At 40.4% G+C, this 26,924-nt stretch overlaps 2 protein-coding genes across 2 annotated transcripts in view; one reads left to right on the top strand and one right to left on the bottom strand.

Moving 5' to 3' along the window:
- Nucleotides 1-6,448, bottom strand: part of LOC126175443 (protein arginine N-methyltransferase 7-like) — a 108,346-nt gene extending 101,898 nt beyond the window's left edge. The window contains exon 1 of the mRNA XM_049922246.1: nt 6,046-6,448. Within this exon, the coding sequence (XP_049778203.1) occupies nt 6,046-6,234 (189 nt within the window). The 5' untranslated portion in view covers nt 6,235-6,448. The remainder of the gene's footprint in view (nt 1-6,045) is intronic.
- Nucleotides 6,449-6,491: 43 nt separating this feature from the next.
- Nucleotides 6,492-26,924, top strand: part of LOC126175445 (ubiquitin-conjugating enzyme E2 variant 2) — a 74,933-nt gene continuing 54,500 nt past the window's right edge. Inside the window, exons 1-2 of the mRNA XM_049922249.1 lie at nt 6,492-6,725; nt 13,739-13,881. Of these exons, the coding sequence (XP_049778206.1) occupies nt 6,701-6,725; nt 13,739-13,881 (168 nt within the window). The 5' untranslated portion in view covers nt 6,492-6,700. The remainder of the gene's footprint in view (nt 6,726-13,738; nt 13,882-26,924) is intronic.

Below are 26,924 nucleotides of genomic sequence, written 5' to 3'. Positions count from 1 at the left end.
CAAAGAGGACAACGCTCAGGACAGAGCACTGACATCCTGCTTTCCTGGATAAAGGTGTTCTGAAGGAAACAGGGCACGCGGCCTCAGAACCACCAAATGTAGAGAGTATCGAGGATACCAGGCTTTCTCCAAATCAAAAGCCATAACCACAGTCTAGTATTTCCACAGAAAACAGTTCACGACATGGGTTGACAAAGTGGCGAAATGGTCAACAGCAGTACGGTGCGCTAGGAATACACATTTTGCAGTGATTAGTAAATTGCGAGAATCAGTGATTAGTAAATTGCGAGAACCTTGCAAGCACAGCTGGTGAGAGAAATTGGGCGGTAGCTAGAAGAAAGGTGTTGGTCCTTACCAGGCTTAGACATGGGTATGACAGTGGCTTCATGTCAGCATCTGGGAAACGAGCCATCTGCCCAGATGCAATTGTACATATGAAGCAAAAAGTACTTGCCCACAAGAGAAAGGTGCTGCAACATCATCTTAATGTCAACAGTGTCTGGACCCTGGGGTGGAAGGTCTGGATGAAATGAGAGCATGATCTACCTCCCTCATAGTAAAAGCAGCATTGTAGCACTCACAATTCTGATAAAAGGGTATCACTCGAGCCTCGTCCACTTATTTCTGATAGAGGAAGTCAGGATGATAGAGGGTAGAGCTCAAAATCTACGCAAAATAGCAACGCAAAGTGTTGGAGATAGCAATGGTGCCCACAATGACATCATCTGCTACAGTCAGGTGGAAATTTGGTAATAGACCTTGGTCCCAAAGAGCCGCTGGAGGTTGGCCCACGTGAAGGAAGAGGGAGTGTAACTGTTAACGGAACTAGCAAACAAAATCCAGCTACTTTGTCTTCTGTCCCTAAGAATGCAACGACATTGTGCACACAACTGTTTATGAACTAATACAGTTCGTCACTGTAGGATGACAGTTAAAATAGTGGAGAGCACATCGCCGCGCGCAAATTGCATTGCGTTATACCTCACGCCACCAAAGGACAGGTATGCGGTGCAGTCAAGATGAAGTATGAGGAATGGAACATTGTGCACCAGTAAGGATAATCACAACTGGGGAAACGTTATTCAGCAAAAAATCGCCATGGAAGAGTAAAGCCTCCAGTCAGCCTTAGAAAGCTGCCAGTTGGGTTTACACATAGGTGGGGTAGGAGTCATCAAACAGATAGCACACAGGAAATGGTCACTTGAGTATGTGTCACAGAGAACAGACCACTCAGGACAGCGAGCAAGCTGGGCAATGCAGAATAAGAGGTCCAAACGGGAATAGATGTGCATGGTGTCTGAAAGGAATGTGGGTGCTCCAGTGTTAAGGCAGACGAGTTTGAGTTGACTGAGAAATTCAGCCAAGAGGGCACCTCTTGGACAGGTTCTGGAAGAGCCGCAGAGGGTATGGTGTGAATTAAAGTCACCGAGCAGCAGAAAGGGTTGAGGGAGTTGACCAATAAGCTGGAGGAAGTCTTCCCTAGTGACACCAAATGACGGAAGTATGTAGACAGCCGAAAGAGAAAAGATGACGCGAGGAAGGAAAATGCAGAATGCAACAGCTTACAGTAGGATGTTCAGTGAAATGATTTGACTGTGAACATCATCCTGGATGAGCAGCATGACTCCCGCATTGAGATGGCGTGCTGTCCTTGGGGGGGAAGCTCAAAGCAGACCAGAATGAAACGCAAGAGGTCAAAGCGGTCGTGAAGAGAGAATTCTTTTACCTGGAGGCAGAAAACAAGAGAACACTGCAATTCTGAGAGCAGTCGTAATTCCTCCTTGTTCAGATCTAATGCTGCAAACATTCCATTAGAGGAGACTCATGATGGCGTAAAGGGAGGAAGGAAAAATTAAGGGTTGTCACTTCGGCAGCTGCCGAGTGCCGGCCATCAAAGACTCACTGCTAGAGGGTGCAGAGGCTGGAGGATCCTGTTCCATGAGATCTATGGAGGGAACAGCATTTTCACTAGGTCAGCTTGCAGATTCCAGGATAGAAAAATAGGTGGCGGTGCGCACTGGCGAAACGCAGGTCAGCCAGGTGAGAGTATCAAGCGGCAACACTGTTGAAGACCTGTGAGTTGGTGAAGGAGAAGACCGTTAGTTTTTGTTTGATTTTTTAGAAGCTGTGTAATTGACAGATGAAGCTCAGATGCTTGATGGCTGCAGGGACATAAGAAGTCTTTGTGGGGAAAATTCCTTCTGTTCTTTCCAGCCTGTTGGTTGTGTAGCAGGTGATTTTGGCACCAGAGGCAAAGACGTGATGGCTTGTTGCGCAGCTGGAGGAGGAGGAGACTAGGATGCTACCATGACACTGGGCGATTTTACAACTGTGCTGAATTTGAGGTCACAAATCTCCATGGCTGTGTCCTTCATAGAGCAAGGTGTAGCAAGAAAAGCACCGAACATGCCAGGTGGTAAAATGCAGGCCTTTTGACTAGCCAACAACTTGTGAGTGACATGTTAAGGCACTTTTTCCTTCACCCAGATCTCCCAGACGGCCTGCTCATTGAGATACACGGGACATTCTCGGGATGAGTCTGCATGGTCATCATTGCAGGCTGCATGGTCATCATTGCAATTGATACAGCAGGGAGGAGGAGGAGGGCAGTCACCCTCTGGAGCATCCCTACCACTGGGAACACATTTGGCCATGTTTCAACAGGACATTCAAGTGTGGTTGTAACGTTGAAACTGGTAGCATATGAGAGGGGCAGGATTCCTGTGCAGTGAAACTGCTAATGGGAAAAAAGGACGTAAGAGAATGTGATCGAGCCAGAATTGTACTTTCAGCACGTCAAGGTGCATTGATTGTACTCTTACCTTTGGCAAGATGGTAGTAGTGGCTAGTTGTTTCGAGCACTGGAAACTTAGGTCAGCAAAGAGGCAAGAATTGAACGAGATATGTTTCTTATTAAATGGAACAGTGTGTGAGATAATGGGGCATACTTTTTACCTGCTCACCACAATTTCAGGCGTAACTGATCTGAATATTTCGAAGCCTCATTTGTATTGCCGGAGAAGCCCATGGAAATGCTACATACTGCAAATCTAACTGGCTTAAATCAAAGTCTGGGGCTGGACTTAATGCAGCCTACAAACACGCTTCTGAACCAACAGAAGGGATGAGTCTCCCTGGAAACCTTATTGCAGCATGTAAATTCTTATCAGGGACATCAGTACCAGAAAGAGAGAACAAAGACTATTATCATGTCAGCCACAACAATGGCACTTATTATACTGAGCACAGTCCTTGCGTTGGTACATAGCAGACGAAGCACAAGACTAAGCTCGGACCAAGCCGTAGTTCAGATTCCAGTGGGTTGGATACCTGAGCATAAAAGCAGCAGAAGGAATCTGAACGCACAAGTATTATGAATAACTGCTTCATTTTAGCTTGTAAGTTGGAAATAGAGAGTTAGAAGTGATTGTGCAACAAGCCTACTAATGAAGTAAGTTCCATGGTGTTTGAGTTAAGAAGCAGAGCAAGGGGCCCTTTGGAAATGTGTAAGATTAAGGGAACCAATTGTTAGAATAATTCTTAAGAGGTGAAGCAGGGCCAGAAGGGCCAGTTACCAGAAACTCTAGTGCAAAGAATAATCTAGTTTGGTTGACCTGAGGGCCTGGATCCTGATAAAAGGGAGGGCAATGTAGCATATCAACTGTATTTGGTCAGAAAATACACCAGAGCCAACTGCAGGTCATGCATTGCAGAACAAAACATGATCGACTGGCATTGCAAAGCAGAGCCAGCTGGGCACTGTCTAGCAACAGCCGACACTGCAATACACTAGTGGAAGGATGGAAGACTTTCCTCACTTGCCACCACAGAAGTGTTTAGAGCACGTGCCCTAAGCCCTAAACGAACATAGTCTGGGGCAAGTAAGCAATCAGCCAGTCATATACTAAATCATTCTTGCCTCAGCACCACGGCCTACACCCTAAGCCCATGACACCTGGAGTAACATCCTGGAATGCAGTACAGGATCCACTGTTCCACAAAACAGGGCAGCCTGCCCTGAGTCATGAGGGAACCGCCCGCATCCTCGAGGAAGTTCATGGCCATTGTCAGCAGTAGTACTGCGCTGTCACCACCTTCACAGCTGGAGACCTCACTGACAGCGGCATTTGAGTGACACATGCTCGGCCCCACTCTTTCTGCTGTTAACAACGCCAGATGTCTATTGTTTCACATGAGAGGCAACTGGATGCCTCCACCAGGCCGGAATAAATAAATGCATTGAACAAATCTACTGTTGTCCTGATGTCTCAATTCACTCTCCATGGGTGACAATCCAAGAATCATTTAACACCCAGTATGTTGAAGGTATCACAAAGGCCTTCACAGACAGGCACTACCCTCCAGAACTAGTACGCAAACACATTTCCTGTGCCATTTCCCCACATACTCTCAACCGTTCCACCATCCCCAAGAACCAGCTACAAAAGAGTGCCCCCTTTGTCACTCATTACCACCACCTGACTCTAAAAACTGAAACATATCTGTCGCCAGGGCATCATCATGCCCAGAAATGAGACACATCCTACCCAAGGTCCTTCCCATCCCTCCTAAAGTGGTGTTCTGTCACCCAACCAACCTCCACAACACCCTATTCTATCCCTATGCCACTCCCAGTGGAAGACCCAGGTGCAAGACCTGCCCAACTCATCCAACCAGCACTTCCTATTCCACTCTTGTCACAGACTTATCCTAGCTCATTAGAGGGTGGACCACTTGTGAAGGCAGCCATGTCATATACCAGCTTTGCTGCAATCATTGCATAGCTTTTTATATTGGTATGACTACTATCCGGCTGTCCACCAGGATGAATAGCCACTGCCAAACTGTGGCTTAGAGCAAAATAGACCAAACTGTGGCACAAAATACAGCTGAACATAACATGTTTGATTTCAGTGGCTGCTTTACAACCCAGACCGTCAGGACCCTTCCCTCCACCACCAGCTTTTCTGAACTGTGCAGATGGAAGTTATTCTTACAACACATCCTCTTCTCCCACAATTCTCTTCAACATCTGTGGCATTCCACGGCATAAGAACTTGAAGGTCCTATTACTGTGGTGAGAGTTGCCTTTGTGCCTATTTGGCAACTACAGTGTGGTCACTATGCTGTTAACAGTAGCTTAGACACATTCCTATTTTATTATCCACTTTTAGGCCTAGGCTTCTCCAGCATTACCTGATTTTGTATTTTAGTCCTGTATTTCTCTGATCACATGTCTTGTTCTTGCTGTCACCTCACTTCGCCAAATCCCACTATATCTAACTCATCCATTTCCTGGTTTAATTTCACTTTACTATTTATCTGATGAAAGGATCCAACATTACACACATTAACCCACAGAAGGCCAGTTTTGTTTCTCTTGATGACATACTCCAGAGTTATGCCCACCTAAAGGTCCGAGTAGGTGCTATTTTACCCTCGGAATATTTTATTCAGGAGGATGCCTTCATCATTAAGCCACATAGTAAAGCACCATTCCCTTCATCAAAATAATGTCTGATGTTTCCCCTTAATTTCAGAAGTCTGCAGGACCAGCAGAGCAAAACCACAATGGCTAGTGTTACAAGGCCAGATCAGTCAATCATTCAGATTGCAATCAGCCAAATGCTACTGTTCCTCCTCACGAGGCTAGTCTGTTCTCTCCACAGATACCCCTCCATCATGGTTGCACCTACGGTGAGGCACGCAAGCCACTCCACTGCAACGTCATGAACCTCCATGATTCATGAAGGGAGAAGTGGTTCAAAAGATCAAATACTTTTATGAGATTAACAAAGACTGTAGAAGATGAATAGTTCTTATTAAATCGATTACTTATTGAGCTGTTTTTCTTGTGTTCAGATAATAAGATGTTGCTTTCAAAAAAAGTAATTAGATGTGTGTAGTTATATAAGAACTTCAAAGGATTGAGGCAAATCTCTTTAAGTTTCTATTTTTAAGTAACTCTTACATGACTTACTTTTAGACTTCTATATATGTACAAATAGGTGATAATCATTTCAGTGACAATAGATAAAATCTTACCCTTTCAGTATCGTGGAGCATATCTGCAAATGCTGAACGCGCTATTTCCTGGTGAAAATCATAATTTTCGTCGTGAAATATCCACTCGCCCTTTCCTGTAACTGGGTTAACCTTTTTGGTAAATACACTCATTGTTCGATTATTACCGACGTACAGTTTCGGTGATATTGACAGGAAACGTAAAAACATAAATATCTTGACAGTTATGTCATCTATCGTGTTATGTATCGATGTGAGTCAGGAGGCAAACAAGAACCATGCTCACGTAACCTACTCCACACCGGCACCCGTCTGTTTACAGTTTACACTTACAGACGCTCAGAGGTTCAGGCTGCGGCCAATAGCTCCGCAGCTGTATGTGATCTTTGTTTGTTGAAGTCCCTGCCCAGTAGATGACACCATTATCGTCACTGACCTGTTCAGGTTTTGTTGTGTATGAACATCTTTGTATTCTGTAGTGTACATGATCTTTGGCAGAGAGGGTGTAGGAGAGTTGATGTATTCATTTTTAGGTGTTTAAGAAATTGTATGAATGTATTGATTTTTAGGTTACAGTTTTTGAAGGTCTCCTAATACTCTCAGCCAGTGTTGTTTAAGTGCACTCTATTTTATTTTGAACACTTGGTTCCCAGCTATTTATATTTGTGCTGGAAAAATGGCGACTTCCACAGGCGGTGTGGGTAAGAACAGTGTGTTATTTTGTTCTGTAATTCACATAATTCACTGATATAACTTGTCGGTGTGTGTTTACAGAGCACGTCGTATACCAAATGAACGTAAAATTATGGTATTTCTACGTAAATGTCGTAGAACGGTATTAAATATTCACATGCTTAATCCACTTAACGCAGAACGCCACACTGCATCGTTATTGAAAAGTCCCTACGTGCAGTTTCACTTCGTGCAACCACCATCATTCGTTGCAGATGATCGTGCTACTTCTCTCCAGGCTAAGAGATTTGTTCCAGAGTTTGACTGTCATGTTGTAATGTTTCCGTGTCTGCTTTGACAATCACAGAATCGGTGACGCCTGATAATGTTAAATACGATTTAACCTGTACAAATAGTTTACTGTTGCATTATTTGAATAGTTTTATTGATAAAGGTGTACTTCATCGAGTGTATCAATGGTAGCTCCTGGCCGATTAATGGCTAAACTGCAAATAAATATATTTATCTTGATAAAAGTTTCGTAAGTGTGTAACGAGAGTTATTTTGGTATTAACTTGTTTCCAATTTGTGCTCTCTTAATCCTGACGGTGACATTCCGGCCGACTGTGTAAAGTGTCGTTTGAAAACTAACAAGTTCGAAGTTTATAATGTGAAGTTACTATCTGCTAGAGGCGAAATTGTATACTTTCTAAGATTGCGTAAGAATGGAGTACGCTCAGTTACAACGCAGTGTAATTTCGCAGTCAGAAACTTCATTTGATGTTCATGTGTAAAGCAATAACTTTGGATGCATAACCATAAAATTTAACTTTTATTACAAAAATCCAATTTTTTATTCCCACGGAGTTTTTCATTTACCCTATTAAGGGTAACATTGGTGACGCGGTTTCGTTTTAAATGTACTAGACGACTGCTTAAGATACAGTTGAAGTTATTTTTGTTAGAACTGCATCGCAAAATAAATGAATTTTACGTATATTTGTGTTACTGATCACTGTGTTATTCATCCTTGTTTTCAATTGTATGTAATTTACTTTTTACTGAAATGTTTACTACTATATCCCATATTATTTTTATTATTGTTGTCTTTATTCATCCAAGGACCATTGCACGGTGGTGTAGGAATTGCCTATGTAATACATTACAAATCGTTAGTTCAAAATAGATAACACACAAAATACATAACATGCTTTTTGAGGATATCAGTTCAGACAGGGTGGTACCATTCTTAGTCTCAGATGGTATTGAATTTAACATACATTACAATTTAGGACAAAACAAGAAACTGCCTCCCACCATCCCTCCAAGTACACACACAAACACAAATTCTTGACCTGAGATACAGGCTGCCTAAGACGACATCTTGGGCACTGTTTTTGGGAAAAATATGAAGACACTGTATCTCTGCAAGAATTCTACATAAAAAAAATAATAAATTTATGATTAGAATGATGCCCTTAGCCTGGAGGTGCGTGTGTGAAACCTCTCTTGCTGTAGTCATCTGATTGATTTTTAATTTAAGAAAGAAAACTGTTTTAAATGGCAATCCCATCATTCCCTCCCTCCCTTTTTAAAAAACCACATGCCCTGAAAAAAAGACCTCCCACTTTCAGTGTAATAGATTTTGTCATTTTATGTTTTAAGCCTTTGTGTGAATCACAGTGTTCTCATAAGTTAATTAGAATGTTATAGTGTCATTGGTAGTGCTGCAAAATGATTTGAATCTTACCTAACCAACAGTAATACTTGTGGAGTATGCAATAAGTCTTTATCTGATTGGGAAGTATTTCCATGCATTGTTCCTCAACATTCCATCTTGGGTACATTGCTTTTTCTTGTGTATATTAATGACCTCTCGTCTGTTACATTACCAGATCTAAGTTTGTTTTGTTTGCAGATCATACAAACATTGCAATAAGTAGGAAGTCAAGTACAGATTTAGAAGTGGCTGCTAATCAAATTTTCACCGGTATTAATAATTAGTTAAAACTATTTCACTGTCATTAAAGTTTTAAAAGACCTACCATGTGCAGTTCAGAACCTGTAAGAATCCTTCCGTCATGTGTATAACATATGAAGACATGAAGAATGAAGATGTCGACAGTGTTAAATTTCTGGGGTTACAACTCAAGAATATATTCAGTTGGGAAGGGCATATCCATAGAGAGTGCAAAAGTGTGTAATAAAGACTCATTTGCTGTATAAATTCAAGAACATCTTGTAGAAACCTGTTTAAGGAACCAGGTATTCTAACCAGTACTTCTCAGTATAGTTGTTCCATAACGAAATTTGTTGCAAATAATATATGTCTATTTCCCACCAGTTGCTCAGTACTAGGAAGAACAACAATCTACATGTAGGGCTAGAATTACTTACCTTGGTACAAACAGGTGTCCAATATTCAGAAGACATATTTTCAATAAATTGCCAGCAACGATTAAAAACTTGGTTTCAGATAAAGCCCAGTTTAAACAGTGTTTGAAAGACTTTGCGGTAGACAACTCCTGCTCGATAGGTGAATATCTTAACAGGAACTATTAGACCAACTTAAGTAAAAATGTCATGTTAGATTAAAGTTTTGACAGCCTTTGGTCACAACAGTCAAGATTAAGTATTTTGTTAACGATAAAGTGCTTTCATTCTGACAGTGTGTTAGTTCTGTAACATATCAGTTCCATTTTGTTGTAATGTATTGACATATTTTGACAGTCTCCTGGCAAATGATCAGCTGAGTGAATATTTATTCAAATGATCTACGATTTTATGTTATAATTTCTGCCATGTTCCACACGAACAAGGATCATCTCATTTTTGTATCAATGGAAGGAAAGCTGAATCTAGTGTAATCTTAAGTGTCATTGCTAATTTGTGTACTGCATTTGTTTATTGTTAATTTCTTTGTTGCAGTTGTTTATTGACAATTTGTTTGTTGCAATATTTCATTGCTAGATTATTTTTTAGCTGTTCATAGCAAATATCTTTATTGCAGGGCTGAGCCCTGTAGGAAATCTGAGACCATTCAGATAATTCTTTCCGTATAAGTTTTTGTGAGGATTACTGCATATCCATAAAACAGTGATGCTTAATACTGGCAAAAAATAGACTTTCTTCAGTTTGGGATTAAGTTTGCTCATTTCAAGAATCTTTGTTTTGATGTCTAGATGGTTCCAATAATAACTTTCTGTATTGTAAATGTTTTCACAGAGTATCTGTAGAGGAAGAATTACATTCCCTGAATCAGTCATCTGTAGTAGTGTTATTCCCGTTAAGGTGCTGTGGTCTGTGAAGTCAAGTAATTAAGATAGCACAGAGAAATTACTGAAGCTTTGGGGGAGTGTTTAAAAGGTCAGGTCCCTGTTATGGTCATCCTGTAAAATAAACACATGTTCAAATTGCACTTTAATTTTACCTGGAAGATAAATTGGACTGTTCTAACCAGAGTGCATTCAAGAACAACACTATAACAGTTAAAGGACAGAAAGTGATGAAAGTGAAAAGATACGTGATCCACAGTATCAAAGAACTCTTACTGTATACGAGGAGTAGTATGCTATGTTACACATTGGAAGATCCAAAGTTCATGCAGTACAACCTAAGTGGGTGGTTCCACTCTCACATATAGATGTTTGTTTATGTATGTTTTATGCAAATTTTGGTCTTTATGTGGTAAAACTTTGAATAACTTCCTTGGACACATGTCATATGACATCTTGGTTGGTTGTGTGAAGTCATTAGTGATCTATGATTTAAAGCAAGAGACCTGTTCATTTCAGGAATGTAGTAACTTCCCTCTGAGGGAGGACTCACCAACATCAGAAGAAATTGCAACAATGACACAGTGTGCAAATGAACAGATGTGGTTGGGCTGAAGAACTATGTTTAGTTCTTCACTGTGGATTTGCTGAGATCTGATAACTGTAATTTTTCCACAAGATATCAATGGTTTTATTGGAGCAGTAACCAAGTTTCAGGTTTTGCAAGAAAGACATACTTTTAAAACAAGATCATGAGTGTTAAAGTTATGACTCAGGACATGTCTTGGCACTTGAATTGCTGTTCTTCGACAATTGCAATCACAAGCAGATAAGATTGTCATTATTTTTGATGCTGCTTCCAGTTACTTGAAAAATTGTCAACAACTGTTTGAATTGTGCCAATGGAGTACGTAGACAGTGCTGCTGGTCACAGGAAGGAGCCTGCTGAAGCAGGCTACAAAACATAATCTCTCCAGCCCAAATACACACCTTGTTTATAAGGGCCTCCCAAAACTGGATTTTGTAAACCGATTTCCCAATACTGCTTCTGGATAGTCATGTAAACATTTCAAAGTTGTTTCTGGAAATACACTCCTACTTCTTGGTTTTTGGTCCAATTCTGCAGTTGATTTTCCATCCCATCTAAACTCAACCGGTTTTGAAATGTGCTTGTGCTGTCAGGTTTCGTCTTGTTTTTAAATTTTTTTTTGGTAATATGGAGGGATTTCATACAATGGAGGATAAGTAGAAATATTAGACTGAAGCTGTTTACACCTCATTTGATTGGAGAGATATAGTGATTATGCCTGTTTTCCAGGTGCCATATTTAACAGGGCTAGCAAATCCACCTCAGACCTTAAAATGTAAATGTGACAGCGAAAAACTGTTTTCAAAATTCTGTTTTCATCTTTTGGAAGATGTGTTGCATGTAAATGTAGTGACAGTTGCCGTACAGAATTCATCTACAACCCTCATCCTGTTGTCCAAAGAGGAAGTGAAAGAATTCAGTCAGCAGCAAAGCAAAAAGTGGTCCAACCAAACTACCCCTGTGAAAGAAATTCAACTTATATTGCATGAACTTTAAAGAATGAAATTGAGTAAAATTTCATTTCTCCAGACAGGACCTCAGAAACTGTAGGAGAATATGGAGATTCACAGTGTGCAAAAGGGGATGTTTGTGGACTTTGTGTGACTCTGACTGACTGATGGTTTGGGGAGATTAAAGACGTCAGTAAAGAGCTAAATGAAGTTTTTTGATCTTTGTTACCATCTGGACTGGCTGCTTGATAAAAGTTTCAAGCTCCAAGACAGCAACAGTGCCATCAGTGCTCACTTCTTGTCTGCAAGATTTTAAAAATTGTGAGTGCAAGGTCTTAAAAATTGTGTGTTTGTCAGTTCTTGTTGGTGCAACAGCAAAGACTCTCCTAATATCTAAGGAAGATATTGATGTAACTGAATACAGTTTTAGTGTGTTGACTAGCTAATTTCAGTTCTAAGCAGAATCCATAGAGGTTTCACACTTCTGACCTGTAAGTTTTTGAACTTTCACATATATTTTGGAAACATTTAATATGAAACTTCCTGGCAGATTAAAACTGTGTGCCGGACCGAGACTCTAACTCGGGACCTTTGCCTTTCGTGGGCAAGTGCTCTACCAACTGAGCTACCCAAGCACGACTCATGCCCCATCCTCACAGCTTTACTTCTGCCAGTACCTCGTCTCCTACCTTGGGTAGCTCAGTTGGTAGAGCACTTGCCCGCGAAAGGCAAAGGTCCCAAGTTCGAGTCTCGGTCCGGCACACAGTTTTAATCTGCCAGGAAGTTCCATATCAGCACACACTCTGCTGCAGAGTGAAAGTCTCATTCTGGATCAATTAATATGTTTGAAAAATGTGCTTCTTGTTCATCTTTCAGAAGAAATAAAATTCCTGTTAGATAAGAGTAGCTTTTGATTTTACAAGAGTTTATATGTAATAAAGTATTAATGGAAATGGGTTTAATTTATGGCAAAATTTTCAGTTGTTAGTAAAACCTGTTCAGTTTAAAAGTGGAAGTTAGCCTTTCAGGGAATGTAGTACAATAAAAGTGCACTTACGGTGGTGGCGGCTTTTGTGTTGTGTCATAGAGTTGGTAACTGTGCAGTGAATTCTGGGAAGTGTACACAGTGAATAATTAATTGGGTGGTTAAACATAATGGAACCAGTGAGAAAATAGTGTTCAATAAATATCGTGATGTGTGGTGTATGGAAACTATATGGCAGCATAATGGAACATATTGTGCTGAATGTCATAAGTCACCGAAGTGGCGTCAACTAAAAAGACTTGCAATACGGTGGCCGAACCCCAAAGGGGATATCCCGGCCAATAAATGCCATAAGATCATTTCATTTATTATCACTGTAGCAACAATAACTGCATTTTGATGTTTTATAATGTATATGATTTGTGTAAATTTAAGATAATGGCAATCACATGTATGAAAAAAGTGTTTTTTCTTTTTTTTTCTCATATAGAAAAAAATCAGAAGGCTACAGTGAGAGAACTTTGTCACATATTTTCAAACCCAAGGACATGATTGAAATAGTCAAGTTGCTAGCTTTCAAACAAAAACAATCTAGAACTGTTTCTGAGATACAGCGATTCAAGTTTTTCCCAGAAATCACGTGGCAAATGATGCCGAGGTGTTATCTTTGGCGGGCTGTTCCTTGGGCTAGAAAGTTTTTTGGACAAATGTAAAAAATTGAGATTTTTTACTTTGGCCTAAATTTTAATTTAAGTTAAACTCAATAACAGCCGGAATCCAAGATTATTATTATTATTATTATTATTATTATTATTATTACTATTTTGCCTGAATTGATACTGGCTACACCAGTTATGACACTCATGAATCAGGGCATAATCTTATTTGGGAGTACCAGTTATAAATTTTCTTGAACAGTGTGAAATGACGTACTGTCAAATACAAATTGAATTTATATTCATGAAGAGGAGGAACCACATTTCTGTGCGTGATGGAAATTGTTGATAGGCAGATGAAACAAAAGATTTTGTCCCCTTGTGCTAAAGTATTTCTACATATTAAAAAAATTTGTACAGTGTCATCGAATGAACTGATTTTGCACTGAGAATTTGCTGAATAGCACCTATACATTTTTATTAAATAATGTTTATATCCTACTAAAGTTTTCCAAAGGATTTGATTGTGAACTCACCTGAAGTCAGCAGGTCACAATTATGGTAATAAGCTTGCCATCTATTTACAGTTGTTCCTCGAAACTTCCGTCTTCTTGAGGAATTGGAACAAGGACAAAAAGGTGTGGGAGATGGAACAATTAGTTGGGGATTAGAAAATGATGATGATATGACATTGACTCACTGGACTGGAATGATAATTGGTCCACCACGGGTAAGTAGAGGGTCTGAATAGTTTATGCAGTGATTATTCAATAAGAACACTTTGTTTATTGCTTGATTTTGTCATTGATAATGACACAAGGCTCTTAGAGAGTTTTATTACCAAATTACTGAAATTTATATTAATATCCAATCCGTGTTTGAAATACTCTTGTTGTGTTCCAATTATTTCATTCAATTCTTGCATGTAAACTCATTTTATTCTCCTTTGGGACTGTTTAGTCATTTGTGTGTGTCATCATCAGTATTATTGTTACATAGATTAAGCATACTGCTGTCACAGCAGTACTGACAATGATCACCAGATGTCTCCCAGTAACATCAGTTGACAGCTTGGTCCAGGGCTTCCGATCTCCTTTGTCAGTATTTGGTGGGATCATGGGGGTTAGAATATATTATGTCATGGAGGTTAGAATCTATTGTTACTCCTTTTGTGAGATGAATTCCGTGATTTCTCTGTTCTTCAAGATGAGTACCATATTGTAGATGTTGGTATTTAAATGTCACTGAAGACATGTGAGTGAGCTATATTTGTCTCCAGAAGAATGTGGTGAGTATTGTACCCTCTTTCTTTAATAACTGGAATGACCAGAAAAGTTTTACAAATGTGTGAGTTGCAGAGAGAATTGCTCTGTTACCCACTTAAGGTGATTTGTGGGATAGTGAAGAGTAATATTACAGACACTGCACAACTTCAGATAAATTCATCAAAACAGACGTAGGTCAATTAACATTCAGCGACTGTCATTCACGTATGTGTGAATCTTTCTTAGCCTTAGTTCCTCCAATACTATCCAGCATACTGGGCAACAAGTTTCCTACAGTGTACTCAATCAGCTGCCAGGTTATCAATTTCCTCCCAGTTCATGTCCGTGCATTGAAGATCCTTTTGTTTCCAGATGTTACGAAGTCTTTGTCTACCTCTGTAGCCATCCATTGGTTTCCCAACAGTGCTGATTAGTGGATTCTTCCATCTTTTATGAGATAATGTGCCCTGCAAGCTTCAGCCTTCTTCCAGCAAGAATTTTATGCAGACTGCATGAATCACTTCTTCTCAGCTCTTCAAAATTTGAAATGGGGTAGCAAAAGTTTTTCTTTAAAATTCACTTCAAGCGTCGGTGAAAATCGTTGAGCTCACATGCTGATTTTCCTGGTTTCACTTGCATATATGACCATTGGTAGGATGATAAGAGAGGACTAGGCTGCACCTGAAACTGTTTGTTTATATTTATAAAGTCTGACTATCACATGGATCAGATTCGTTGGAAGACTGCAGAAGTTCTCCCAGTTTTTATTGTGTTGTCTGGATCTACGTACCCGTTAGTACAGATAAGCCTGCCGAGACATGGAAATAGGGCAGCATCTTGTAGTACCATCTTACACATTACAATTTTAGCAGATCACTTCCACTTCAATCCAGATTGTTTTTGTTTTATCATTCTTTATTTTTAAAGTTACAGAACTGGACATTCCATGCAGCTTAGCTGTCATTAATTGTAAACTTTGTGCTGTTTATGCCAGAAGAACAGTGTCATCAGCAAAATCCATATCTTTAAGCCTAGCTTGGTCATTCAAATGTATGCATATGTTAGAGTTGTCGATAGTTTTTCTTAATATGAACTCTACACTGCTACAAGAGGAGTAGTGGGTCAATCCATACCAAGTGGTCCAAGAAAAGAATAATTAGTTGCTTGACCATCTCAGAAAAATTTTATATTTGCTGGGCGAATTCCCCAATGTTTAGTAGTCACAAACATATATATACACACATACATTATTTTGAAACGGTGGCCATATTTGTTCCATGCCACATGCGCGTGTTTTTTGTATTTGCAAGCATCTACATTTTTTACAATTATTCAGTAGTGGATTGTCCTAAGCCTTTCAGATAAAATGCATTAAAAAAAATGGCTCCGAGCACTATGGGACTTAACATCTTGGGTCATCAGTCCCCTAGAACTTAGAAATATTTAATCCTAACTAACCTAAGCACATCACACACATCCATGCCCAAAGCAGGATTCGAACCTGCGGCCATAGCAGTCATGCGGTTCCGGACTGAAGTGCCTAGAACCGCACGGCCACCATAGCCGGCAAATGCATTTAGTTCAACACACTCTGGGCTACAAATTAACATCATTATCACTTACCTGGATGTATTCTTTAATATATTTTTAATAGTTTGAAGTTAATAGCCACAAATTAAAAAAAACTCTATTTTTGAACAGTAGTTTCCCAATTTTTCAGCTTTAATATTTTTTTGTTATTACACTGTGTAGTATAGTTACTTTTTATAGAGTGTCAGTTGTGAGCAGCTTACACTTTAAAAAATACACTATTTTTTAAAAATGGATTTTTTTTAATTTTTCCAATTTGTGGCCTGCAATATCTTTGCTGGGGGACCAGATAAAAATCTGAAAATTTCACAGTTAATAGGCCTTTATGATATCAAACTTTAGTATGAATTTCAATTTTGAGATTCAATTGGAATTCATGGAAAAAAAGCTTACAAACACAAGTCAAAAATACATTTTTAACATCTGCAATATCTGGTAGGCTAATCAAATAAAGTATACCATTTGCATAATGAAACGCACCACATTACACTAGCTAATGATTATTTGTAAAAACAATGTTGTGGTAATTGTTTCAGCAGGCTAACAATTGCATTTGCAAGCCTATACAAGTCAGATTGTTGTCTTCTCCTGTACACCAACAATTGTCTACTAATATTTATTTAGCTAGAAGTGCTTGAAGTGTGCAGTTGAAAAATGGTGTCTCAGTGTTCTGTTGGTGTTATTATTAATGAAGCATGCCATAATAGTGTGTATGGAGTGTTTCCTAAAGACATTACTTTAATCGAAGATTACAGTGAAGAAGAAAAAGTGTTACTCTAATTACGAGTCAGCCCGGAGGTCAAATCAACATGCAAGTACCATGAAATGAAAACTTAAAAAAAAAATTCATCGCCTTTTTGGTCAGTTTTGCATGGACCCTTTTGAGAAACATTCAACAAAAGGTCTGCGAGAAATAACATTTGATCATTATTCCAAAAAGAATACATTCAGCTAACTAATAATGATTATTTTGATAGTCTCGTCAACCCTAGAATAACTATACCAGAGAACCCAACAGACACAAATAGGGAAGAGGACGCAGACAACAACACTACCCCACCAAATATAGAAGAAGTGAAAACTACTATGAAGAAATTGAAAAACAACAAGGCAGATGGTATTCCAGCAGAACTGTTTAAGCAAGGAGGCAGAGAGCTGGAACGAAGCCTTCTGAAAGTGGTCACCAGAATATGGGAAGAGGAGAAAATGCCCCAACAATGGAAAGAGAGTATCATATGTCCCATATGTAACAAAGGAGATAAGATGGGAGTGTGGCAATTACAGAGGGATCACACTACCTAATTTGGGATATAAAATATTCGCTAATACACTGTTTGACAGAATACTCCCAATCATACAGAGGGAGACGGGGTCGTACCAATGCGGATTCCTTCCTGGGAAGTCAACCATAGATCAAATATTCACCTTAAGACAAATCCTGGAAAAAAAAACAAACGAATACGGAGTTGGCACGCATCACCTTTTTATAGATCTCAAAGCAGCTTATGATAGCATAAATAGAGAGCAGTTATGTCAAGCTCTAGGTGAACTGGGAATCTCTAGAAAGTTGGTAAGGCTGGTGAGAATGACAATGAGCAAAACACAAGGTAGTGTAAGAATAGGAGGAATGATGTCCAACACATTGAGTATTAAGAATGGAGTGCGACAGGGGGATGCATTGGCATGCCTTCTCTTTAATGCCGCCCTGGAGAAGGTGATGAATAACGCAAACCTTCTGACCAGAGGAACGATCTTCTATAAATTGGTGCAAATACTGGCCTACGTAGATGACATAGATATAATAGCAAGAACCCAAAAAGTAATGGAAGAGACATTTACAGCTCTTGAACAGGCCAGTAGGAACATGGGGTTAATTATTAATGAACAAAAAACAAAATATATGGCAGCTGGAAAAGCATATAGAGAAAATATGCCAAATGCAATAACAATGGGCAATTATACATTTGAGAGAGTTGAACATTTCAAGTATCTGGGCTCGACAGTTACACATCTAAATGATATCGCCTTTGAAATTAAGCAGAGAATAATACTGGCCAACAGAGCCTATTTTGCCCTAACAAGACTTCTATCCTCAAGGCTCCTGACTCGTACCACGAAATTAACTATGTATAAATCACTTATACAACCAGTGCTTACATATGCCTCTGAAGCCAGGACATTAACAACTAAAGATATTGACACACTGGATGCATTTGAAAGAAAGGGACTTAGACGAATTATCGGCCCAATCTATGAAAGAGGAAGATGGAGGAGGAGATACAACCATGAGTTGTATACCATATACAAATACCAACCCATCAGAAGGATAGTGAAATCATCCAGACTGAGGTGGGCGGGACATGTGGCTCGCATGAATGATACAGAAGTACCAAAAAGAATATTACAAGGAAAGCCAGGAGGGCGGAGAGGACGTGGGTGACCAAGAGCCAGATGGGAAGATGGAGTAATTGAAGATCTTACGAAGATGGGCTATAGAAACTGGAGAGGATTGGCAAAGGACCAAGAGAGATGGAAGGAAATTGTAGAAGAGGCCAAGGCTCATCATGAGCTGTAGAGACAAGAAAGAAGAAGAAGTGATAATGATGTTAATTTGTAGCCCAGAGTGTGTTGAACTAAATGCATTTTATCTGAAAGGCTTAGAACAATCCACTACTGAATAATTGTAAAAAATGGAGATGCTTGCAAATACGAAAAAACACATGCGGCCTGGAACAAATATGGCTGCCATTTCAAAATAATAAACAATATTTTTAAAAAAATGTTTGTGACCACTAAACATTGGGGAATTCACCCAGCAAATATAAAATTTTTCTGACATGGTCAAGCAGCCAGTGCTGGACCACTTGGTGTAAATTGACCCTATTAGAAATGATCCACAATACTACCATCCAATTTCCCTGACATTGATTTGTTGTAGAATCATAGATCATATTCTTAGCTCAAAAGTATTGAGGTAACTTGAACAGAATGACCTCCTCCATGCCAACCAACATGGATTCCAAAAACATCAGTCATGTGAAACCCAACCCGTACTTTTACCATGTGACAAAACTGAAAGTTTTGTATCAAGGTAGTCAGGCAGATGCTTTATTTCTTGCTTTTTGTAAAACATTTGACACAGTACCACATAAATGCTTATTGTTAAAAGTTAGAGCATATGGGGTATCAAGTGAAGTTTGACTGGATTGAGAACTTTTTGGTAGGAAAGGCACAGCATTTTATCATGGATGGAGAGTCATCATCAGAGGTAGAATTAACTTTGGGTGTGCCCAGGGAAGGGTGTTGTGACCCTTCCTGCTATGTTGTATATTAATGACCTTACTTATCCTAATCTCAGTTTTCACAGATGATGTAATTATCTGTAATGAAGTACTGTCTGAAAGGAGCTTCAGATCTTGATAAGATTTCATAATGGTGCAAAGATTGACAGCTTACTTTAAATGTTCAGAAATGTAAAATTGTACACTTCACAAAACAAAAATGTCATTGATTCACAGTTGGAATCAGCGAACTCATACAAATACCTGGGTTAGCCCTTTAGGGTTGTGAAATGGAATGACTTTATAGCTTCAGTCATGAATAATGCTAGTAGTAGATTTCGGTTTATTAGTAGAATACTGGGGAAGTACAGTCAGTCTACAAAGCAGATTGCTTACAGATCACTTGTGATTCACTCTAGAATAAATGCTGAAGTGTGTGAGACCTGTACCAAATATGGATATAGATGTAGATATATTATGAAAAGGGATGGTGACAAAGTGCACCCTTGTCTGCTGCTTGTCAGAATACTAAAGTAAGGGATGTTCCCATCATCTGTTGTTACACAGCAACTCGGCTCTAGAGGCAGGTTTCTGTAAACGTCAGTGAGGTGGTCAGGAACCCATATAGGCTTGCATTGTTACACAATGATGCTTGGTGTACACTATCAGACAATTTTTTCTTTAATCAATGAAGTTAAGGTGTGTTGCTCTATTACATTTTGCAGAACAAATGTTAGTTCAGAGTAAGGTCTCCCTCTTTGAAGGCCAGCCTGCTCTTTACCTAGTCTATAATCTGCTGTGTCTTGTATTCTTTTTAGCAGAACGAGGCAAAAGACTTTTAGTCCAGCGTTGAAAGAAGTGTGATACATCTCTAATTAGTACATTTAGCTGGAATTCCTTTCTTCAGTAGTTTAACAGCAATGCCACATCTCCAGTCTCTTGGAACTTGCCCTTTTTGCCAACAGATATTGCACAATTTACTAAGATGCTGGATTAAGCCCAAACCTCCATATTTAAGCTGAGATTTATCCAGACCAGCTGCATTCAGCTGTTGCACACTTGCTAGCATTTCAGTGCAGAGATGTCTAAGCAGGCTGCAATAATGCATCGTTCATATCATCAGGTGTAGTTGGTATGTCCTATAGACACCATCTTTCAGCTTTTCCCACAGAAAAAAGTCTACAAATGTCAAATCAGTTGAATGGGCCAGCCAAGGTACAGGTCCTGTGCATCCAGTCAAATGATGTGGAAACAATTTGTGAAGACATGCTGTAGTGCTTAGTGCTCTATGTTGATACCACAGGTTCCTACTGGTCTGCAGAGGCATGTCTTCTAGCATACGTGGAAGATGGTTTGTTTGCAGACTGCGATAATTGGGCATGATCAGTGTTCCATCTATGAAAAATGGACCTATAAACTGATGGTTCACTATCCCATACTACATGTTTATACTCCACGGACACTGAACTTCCTCTAGACGAAGCAGTGGGGAATGTCAGCAGACCAGTAATGAATGTTCTGGCAGTTTACCTGGCTATGGTTGGTAAATGTGGCTTCATCACTAAACAAGATACAGGATAGTTTTGTAATACTCATGTACAGAAGTTAACATGAGTCTCATAATCTTTTCCATGTATCTCTTGATGGAGAGGAGAGACAATAGGGATGGAATCTATTTCAGTGAAGAATGTGTAGGGCACTTGCCTGACTCGTGCGACTTCCTCATTTGTTTGCACTGGAGCTAACATGCAAATGAACTGCAACAGCAAGAACAACATAAATTTTCCCCTCTTCTGTCATCACTTGTTTCTTTCTGTTTCGTTGTCTAGATGTTGCACTACTACTTTCACATCACTGGCTGAAGAGGCTGACAAATAATTGCTGAGATGGTTGACATCTATTGGGATACCATGCTGCATGCACTGTACAAGAATGAACTACATTCTTCCTACACTCTCTGTACAGCATGAGCATGTCGGCTTTTCCTGCATTGGTAAATCCATTCGTCTACTCACGACCTGCTGGTTAGACTGTCTCTCATAAACTGATTAGCAAATCTCAGTGCTCTCAAAGCTCTCAAGGAGTGCACAAGCACACTGCAAGCAAACTTACCATCGCCATAACCAGCAATTACTCAGGTTGAATGGCACAAACAAGTGGTGGTGTGGAAACTTTTCAAAAAACGATATCTCATAAACGACTCGCACTAGAACCCTGCAACAGACACCACTGATGTTTTAATTTATCCTACATTTAGTTAGTTAATGTCAAAAAGACTGTTCCATTTTAAAAATTGTATGTTTGCACAAAAAGTACACATTCTCAGTATTATTACAGTCAGTTGATTGGCTAACAGTACAAGCCCATGACTACCAATCCGTTCTGTGAAAACGGCCCACCAGGAGCACTTTCCATTTCCACAATGTCTGTGGTGCAAGTTGTAGGTGATTTACCCTGTATATACAGAATTTTTTTCTTAAATATGCCAATTAAATAATAGTAATAAAGTTAAACTTTAGAACCAAAAGTGGAAAGCTCTGACATGTTTAGTGAGTCATGGACTTACATCAGAAAAACAGATTAGAGGCCAGAGGAAGGGTAGTGTTTCATTGCAGTTAACAAATTTACTGTCTCTATTGAGGTCAAAGCTGAGTGTGACAGTGAAGTCGTCTGACAAAATTACACACATAAAAAAAGTTTTGCGTCTCCTTGGTCCCGAGAGTTCTGGAACCTATACAGAAAATTGCAATAGAGATCAACATAAGCATCATTTCCGTCCTTTTTATTGCTCATGAAAACCACACATCGCATGTTGTACCACCATACAGCAGAGCTTCAGAGGTGGCGGTCCAGATTGCTGTACACACCGGTACCCCCAATACCCAGTAGCACCTCCTCTTGCATTGATGCGTGCCTGTATTCGTCATGGCATACTGTCCACAAGTTCGTCAAGGCACTGTTGGTCCAGATTGTTCCACTCCTCAAAAGCGATTTGGTGTAGATCCCTCAGAGTAGTTGGTGGGTCATGTCATCCATAAACAGCCCTTTCCAATCTATCCCAGCCATGTTCGATATTGTTCGTGTCTGGAGAACATGCTGACAACTCTAGTCGAGCAATGTCATTATCCTGAAGGAAGTCATTCACAAGGTGTGCACAATGAGGGCACGAATTGTCATCCATGAAGACGAATTCCTCGCCAATATGCTGCCAATATGGTTTCACTGTCGGTCAGAGGATGGCATTCACGTATCGTACAGCAGTTACGGCTCCTTCTGTGACCACCAATGGCGTATGTCGGCCCCACATGTCACCCCAAAACAGCAGAGAACCTCCACCTCACTGCACCTGCTGGACAGTGTGTCTAAGGTGTTCAGCCTGACTGGATCGCCTCCAAACACGTCTCCGATGATTGTTTGGTTGAAGGCACATGGGACACTCATCGGTGAAGAGAATGTGATGCCAATCCTGAGCGACACATTCGACATTTTTTTGGGCCCATCTGTACTGCACTGCATGGTGTCGTGGTTACATTAAGATGGACCTCGCCATGGACATTGGGAGTGAGGTTGCACATCATGCAGCTTATTGCGCACAGTTTGAGTCATAACATGACATCCTGTGGCTTGCATGAAAAGCATTATTCAACATGGTGGCATTGCTGTCAGCGTTCCTCCGAGCTATAATCTCTGTCATACCCCCCGCCCCCTCTCCGTGGGTTCTGGGATTAGAATAGGCCTGAGTTATTCCTGCCTGTCGTAAGAGGTGACTAAAAGCAGTCTCGCACGTTTTGGCCTTTATGTGATGGTCCCCTGTAGGGTTTGACGTCCATTTTTCCAAATTTTCCCGAAGAGCGAGCCAATTGGGGAAGGGCGCCTTACATGGTGTATCGTGTCCATCATGCATTGAGATCTTTAGCCCACTTTCTTGTCGCATTTCAGTCCCGCTCATTCTCCATCTCTTTGGCGAGGCCACCTTCCTGGGTGCATTTTCCACCATGCACTATGCAGTGTTGCTATCTGCGTTGACGATGACCATGGACTACTTTGCACCTGATGTCCAGCACGGTAGCCAGTCCGTTGTGGTGGGGCCTGTTGGTTGTATCCCCCTGACCACACAGGGATCGCTCTGCTAATGCCTGCACTGTTATCTCCCCACCTATGCCAAGTGGTAGGTGCCCATCCCCCTGGGGCATCGGGACTCGCGGCAGTGGCCATCCTGCCAGGTGGCCTTTTCTGAGGCTGGGTGGCACCGGTGGGGAGGGCCCCTGGTCGGTGTGGGTGGTATTAGATCGGATGACCCGCGATCAAGCATAATCCATTATCTCTTGCTGGAGGTCAACCACCAGCAGTCTCATAAGCGTTCATGAGCTTAATTCAATGCACAGATCGACCCGGTACCTTGTATGTTCGAGAGCTGATGGGGAATCTTTCATGGTGATGAAGCCTCTGTTTTTTGTTGAACTTTTAGAGGACAAGTTTGGAGAGGTGGAGGGATTGTCCAAAATGAGATCTGGGTCAGTCTTGATTGAAACAGAATCCTCTACCCAGTCATGGACGTTACTCGCTTGTAACAAGCTGGGGGATGCTTCTGTAACCATCACACCCCATAAGAGCTTAAATATGGTCCAGGGTATCATATTTCACAGGGACCTTCTTTTGCAGTCAGCTGCGCGCCAATTTAGAGTGACGATGTGGACATTTCGTCCGGCTTGTCCACCAGGGTCCTAGGGATAATTAGGTTGCCACCTGAAATATGGCATCCCGACTACAGTCCCCAATTGAAATATGTTTTCCTGGCTGAGACACAAGTTGAAAATATGCTCACTATTTTTTATTTACTTAAATTTGCCATATTTCATGACAGTACCTTTTCGGTTAGACGTTTACATGGCGATATTAGTCTTGGCTTCAGTTGTCTTAAGTATGATTCCACAATGCATCTTTGTTGGTTGCAGAATTGACGTGGTTCAACGTGTTTCTATCATTTTGGTGTTTCAAATACAGTTTCTTCAAATGTAGTTTCTTCTTTTTAGTTAATACAAAAATAATAGTAACATAATTCAAAATTATTTATGACGGCGACCTTCACATTGTTCTTCCGTCAACACACACCAAGAGTTAACTGCCGACTAAGTACAGTCAAAGACGACTCCAACATCAATGATATTTTACACAATTCACAAGTTTCCACTTGTAATCAGTCTCTTTGCTATTCTTCAATACATTTTCTAATAGTAATCAATATGCTTTTACTCTCAAAAACAGAAGTAAATTAACATATAATAAGACAAATTATAATAAATCCTGACAAAAATATAAGAAAACATTTACAATTCGGTATCGTCAAATACGGTAAAAAAAATTACATCTCCCAGATCCATTACAACTGCTCCCCAGGGCTTTTGTTGTTATGAACACATACAACAAAATCCCGACCACACTCAGTAATGGATCTGTATTACACAATTAGTACATTAATGATGCAGTCTGATAACCTCTTCCAAATTTGGACTCTTTGAATCTGTGGACTTGTTACTGGCTGTTGTTGCAATGATACTTCCCCATCAATCCCATACACAAAAATTTCAAGTAAAGAAATTAATTAACATGACAAATATACATGGTATAAAACATACATGAGAAATATTCTAACATACAGCATACAGATTGAAAATAATAGAAAGGTAAAACTGATTTCCTAGAATAAGATTCTTTTTTTTTTTAAATATTAATATCAATTTCATTATGCTTACATATTGTACAGTAAAAATGATACTGGACATATATAGTGTAATGTGTTTTTCTCTATATTTGCCTGTTATATATATATATATATATATATACCTAAAAACAAAGATGATGTGACTTACCAAATGAAAGTGCTGGCAGGTCGACAGACACACAAACGAACACAAACATACACACAAAATTCAAGCTTTCGCAACAAACTGTTGCCTCATCAGGAAAGAGGGAAGGAGAGGGAAAGACGAAAGGATGTGGGTTTTAAGGGAGAGGGTAAGGAGTCATTCCAGTCCCGGGAGCGGAAAGACTTACCTTATGGGGAAAAAAGGACGGGTATACACTCGCACACACACACGTATCCATCCACACATATACAGACACAAGCAGACATATTTAAAGACAAAGAGTTTGGGCAGAGATGTCAGTCGGCAGAAGTGCAGAGGCAAAGATGTTGTTGAATGACAGGTGAGGTATGAGTGGCGGCAACTTGAAATTAGCGGAGATTGAGGCCTGGTGGATAACGGGAAGAGAGGATATGTTGAAGAGCAAGTTCCCATCTCCGGAGTTCGGATAGGTTGGTGTTAGTAGGAAGTATCCAGATAACCCGGACGGTGTAACACTGCGCCAAGATGTGCTGGTCGTGCACCAAGGCATGTTTAGCCACAGGGTGATCCTCATTACCAACAAACACTGTCTGCCTGTGTCCATTCATGCGAATGGACAGTTTGTTGCTGGTCATTCCCACATAGAATGCATCACAGTGTAGGCAGGTCAGTTGGTAGATCACGTGGGTGCTTTCACACGTGGCTCTGCCTTTGATTGTGTACACCTTCCGGGTTACAGGACTGGAGTAGGTGGTGGTGGGAGGGTGCATGGGGAAAGCTTGAATTTTGTGTGTATGTTTGTGTTCGTTTGTGTGTCTGTCGACCTGCCAGCACTTTCATATATATATATATATAAACAAAGATGATGTGACTTACCAAATGAAAGTGCTGGCAGGTCGACAGACACACAAACGAACACAAACATACACACAAAATTCAAGCTTTCGCAACAACTGTTGCCTCATCAGGAAAGAGGGAAGGAGAGGGAAAGACGAAAGGATGTGGGTTTTAAGGGAGAGGGTAAGGAGTCATTCCAGTCCCGGGAGCAGAAAGACTTATCTTAGGGGGGAAAAAAGGACGGGTACACACTCGCGCACACACACACACACACACACACACACACACACACACACACACACACACATATCCATCCACACATATACAGACACAAGCAGACATATTTAAAGACCAGTGTCTTGGGGAGTTGGATCATTAGGGGTAGGATTAGGATCATTTTTCTCCGTGGCAAAGTGATACTTCCAGCAGAGAGTACGAGTGTAGGACAGTAAATCTTTGACGAGGGCTGTTTGGTTGAATCTGGGAGTGGGGCTGAAGGTGAGGCCTTTGGATAGGACAGAGGTTTCGGATTGGGAGAGAGGTTTGGAGGAAAGGTTAACTACTGAATTAGGGTGTTGTGGTGCCAGATTGTGTTGATCGGAATTTTGAGGTTTTGGAGGGAGTGGAGCTGGAAGTGGGAGATTGAGTAGATGGGAGAGACTGGGTTTGTGTGCAATGAGAGGTGGTTGAGGTTTGCTGGAAAGGTTGTGAAGGGTGAGTGAGTTGCCTTTCCGGAGGTGGGAAACCAGGAGATTGGATAGTTTTTTGAGGTGAAGGGTGGCATGCTGTTCTAATTGGCGGTTGGCCTGTAGGAGGATGCTCTGAATAGCCGGTGTGGATGTGGGAGAGGAAAGATTGAGGACTTTTATTAAGGATAGGAGTTGACGGGTGTGTTCATTGGCTGAGTTGATGTGTAGGTGAAGGATTAGGAGGGTGAGGGCAATGGATTGTTCA

Source organism: Schistocerca cancellata, chromosome 3, assembly GCF_023864275.1.
Source record: "Schistocerca cancellata isolate TAMUIC-IGC-003103 chromosome 3, iqSchCanc2.1, whole genome shotgun sequence".
NCBI classification, from domain to species: Eukaryota; Metazoa; Arthropoda; class Insecta; order Orthoptera; family Acrididae; genus Schistocerca; species Schistocerca cancellata.
Note: the sequence above shows the minus strand (reverse complement) of the source record. Positions and strands in the feature narration are given on the sequence as shown.